The sequence below is a fragment of the Photinus pyralis genome, unplaced genomic scaffold (assembly GCF_008802855.1).
Source record: "Photinus pyralis isolate 1611_PpyrPB1 unplaced genomic scaffold, Ppyr1.3 Ppyr1.4_LG1, whole genome shotgun sequence".
Taxonomy (NCBI): domain Eukaryota; kingdom Metazoa; phylum Arthropoda; class Insecta; order Coleoptera; family Lampyridae; genus Photinus; species Photinus pyralis.
The window spans coordinates 53,109,329-53,111,931 of NW_022170249.1; the positions used below are offsets into that span (position 1 = coordinate 53,109,329).

General features: G+C 32.0%; 1 protein-coding gene across 1 annotated transcript; it reads left to right on the forward strand.

Moving 5' to 3' along the window:
* Positions 1-1,481: 1,481 nt before the first annotated feature.
* On the forward strand, positions 1,482-2,603 carry LOC116162635 (G2/M phase-specific E3 ubiquitin-protein ligase-like). Its single transcript, XM_031476291.1, has 3 exons — positions 1,482-1,984; positions 2,046-2,306; positions 2,362-2,603. Exons 1-3 carry the CDS (start codon positions 1,939-1,941, stop codon positions 2,601-2,603), a joined length of 549 nt encoding a protein of 182 aa, XP_031332151.1. The 5' UTR covers positions 1,482-1,938.

The following is a 2,603-nucleotide window of genomic DNA, read 5'->3' on the forward strand; positions in this document are numbered from 1 at the left end:
TAACTAAAATATTTATTTACGTTATAAGACCAAAAGTAAGATTTTCCGCTCGAAGTGTATAATGATGTGTAAAAAATGAACAAAAAATTATTTAAAAACTGTAAAAATGTTTATTTATATACAATGGAATATTTATTAATTACATTTATTTTTTTAACGGCTTCGGAATATTACAACTTTCATTCTGATTTATAAGATTAGTTTTTTTCTATAACCGTACGCTTTTTTGAAAAACATGCAATTTGACAATTATTCAATGTCAAATCAAATACTCAAGAGGTTATGTCATGTTTCAGTTTTTGAAATTAATACTTACATGATAAGCGTATAGAAAAAAATAGTGTATTATACACGGTGGAAAATTAGATTTTAGCGCTCTCGCGATTGCTTCCCTCCGCTTCGCGTCGGGAATCAAACATCGCGCTCGCGCTAAAATCTACTACTTTTCCCCCTTGTATAATAAATAGCTATTAAAACCCATACATGAATATTGCTACGTACAGTACGCGATTAAAAAAGAGTTCTTATTTTCAATATTACTTTTTGACATTACTACCCACGAGAACCTTATGCATTTTTGTAAATAGTCTTTACAAGATGTAAATTTAGTTTTAAGTCATTTTCAAACCGTGCGCGATTATGTAATATATTACATAATTTATTTACATATATTTTTAAAGTTATAATATACAATGTGATTAAAAAATGCGTGACCGGAAAAAATCGATTATTAGGGTACATATTGCCAATATCTACTACTACTTTTGACATTCTTAAACGCGGTTTAAATATTTTATAAAATATACTGATATATGTATTTATTATAATATATGACATACGTGGTAGTAGATATTAGAAACATGTATCTTAAAAATCGATTTTTTTTGGTCAGGCATTTTTGATCACATTGTACTTAGTCCTAGCCGATTGGTATTCGAGTATTTTATGTAATAAATTATCAAAATATACGGTACAATATCATTGCAAATTTAATATTTTCTTTTATTTTAGTGATCGCACTACAGGTATACCGAAGATTTTCCGCCGGATTTGCTTTTTGCGAACTTCCTTTTTATAAACTCGGCATACGGATATCGTTATAAACAACTTAATAAACTTACACTTTTACTTTACATTTCAATTTATCATAATCGCATGCATAGGTAGTAATCAAATATCCAAAGAGTATACCGTACGCGATCTTGGTCTAAATTTATACGATGGGCTAACAAAAGATGTAATACCTACACACTTTTTTCACTATCCGCACATACAAATTTATCCGCTAATAGTTTTATAGTTGATACTGCAATAATGATTATTATTTTACTAGTTTTTACAAACACGATTTAGGCACATTAAACGCATGTATAGGCTCCGGGTACAGGGTACGGGTACTACAAAACCTTTAGAGTTTAGACATTACATTTCAATTACAATACGATTTCGTGTTTATTCTCGTACCTCGCTTAACACGTAAGATAAATCAGGGGACAGCTGATTTTGCAAAATTCTGCATAATGAAACAATAAATGTGTGCGGTGAAGAGTCGGCATCTTTGATGCACGGCGTCTTGCACGACGTTGTTTATCTTACACATGAAATTAAATGCTGACGTTTGAATTTGCGCAATTATTTCACTGCGGCACAGATATGTGATACCTATGTCTTTTATCTATGACTGCAGACTATCTTATAATTAAATACTTAAACTTGAGCTGATCGGTTATTATGTATGCTTATAAATTTCTACTACGGACCTGGATTTTAAAAGTGCTATTAGGTACGTAGAAATCTGCGAGGAAGTATGAGATAATTGCGTTTTAGTTCATGTACCATGCTGCAGATGGACGATGCAAACTATCCTAACGAGTAGAACATGCAATCGGCGCAAATTGTGCCGCGTGGTTGTCTATCTTCCTCGTTATATGTTAATCAATGGTTATAGTAAAGGACATAGAACATAGGAATCAATTACTTGAAGGTCAGTAAATTAATGATTATACGATAATAAGTAATAAAAAAGTAATAATGGTTTTTTATAGCCGTTACTAATTTCTATGCATATCATAAAATTTGTCCAGCACTAGAGCAATTCAGGGAAGGCCTCCAGTCCGGTATGATTTTTGAACTTATCAAGAGCCATCCAACTATATTCAAGGAGGCAATGTGCTGTGAAGAGTTGCTAACAGTTAACCTATTCGACAATCTCTTCACAATAAATTACAGTGAAATCGGCAGTACAAAGCGGTCTGCAGAAAATCGAACTATTACTTTCTGGAGAGACTTTTTACTGGACTGTGAAGGTTTGTAAGAAATGTGAATTTCATGGATTTCTAAAAGAGATTAATTTTGTTTCAGACAATGTGACAGATATTACTCTTAAAACTATATTGATATTTGTAACTGGTGCAGAGACAGTGCCTCCATTAGGATTTAATCATCAGCCAATAATTTCATTTTTACACGACCAGAGTTTATATCCTAAAGAGAACACATGTGGGTTGCAATTAGATTTACCTACCGCGCATAATACTTATGAAACTTTTCTTCACCATGTTGTATTTGGCATCGGTAATTGCAACGATTTCGCATTTGCATAA

Coding starts and splice junctions, on each gene's coding strand:
- LOC116162635 (XM_031476291.1), top strand. CDS start 1,939: ATGGTTATAGTAAAGGACATAGAACATAGGAATCAATTACTTGAAG. Junction 1,985..2,045: donor TAGGAATCAATTACTTGAAG/GTCAGTAAATTA, acceptor GGTTTTTTATAG/CCGTTACTAATTTCTATGCA. Junction 2,307..2,361: donor CTTTTTACTGGACTGTGAAG/GTTTGTAAGAAA, acceptor ATTTTGTTTCAG/ACAATGTGACAGATATTACT.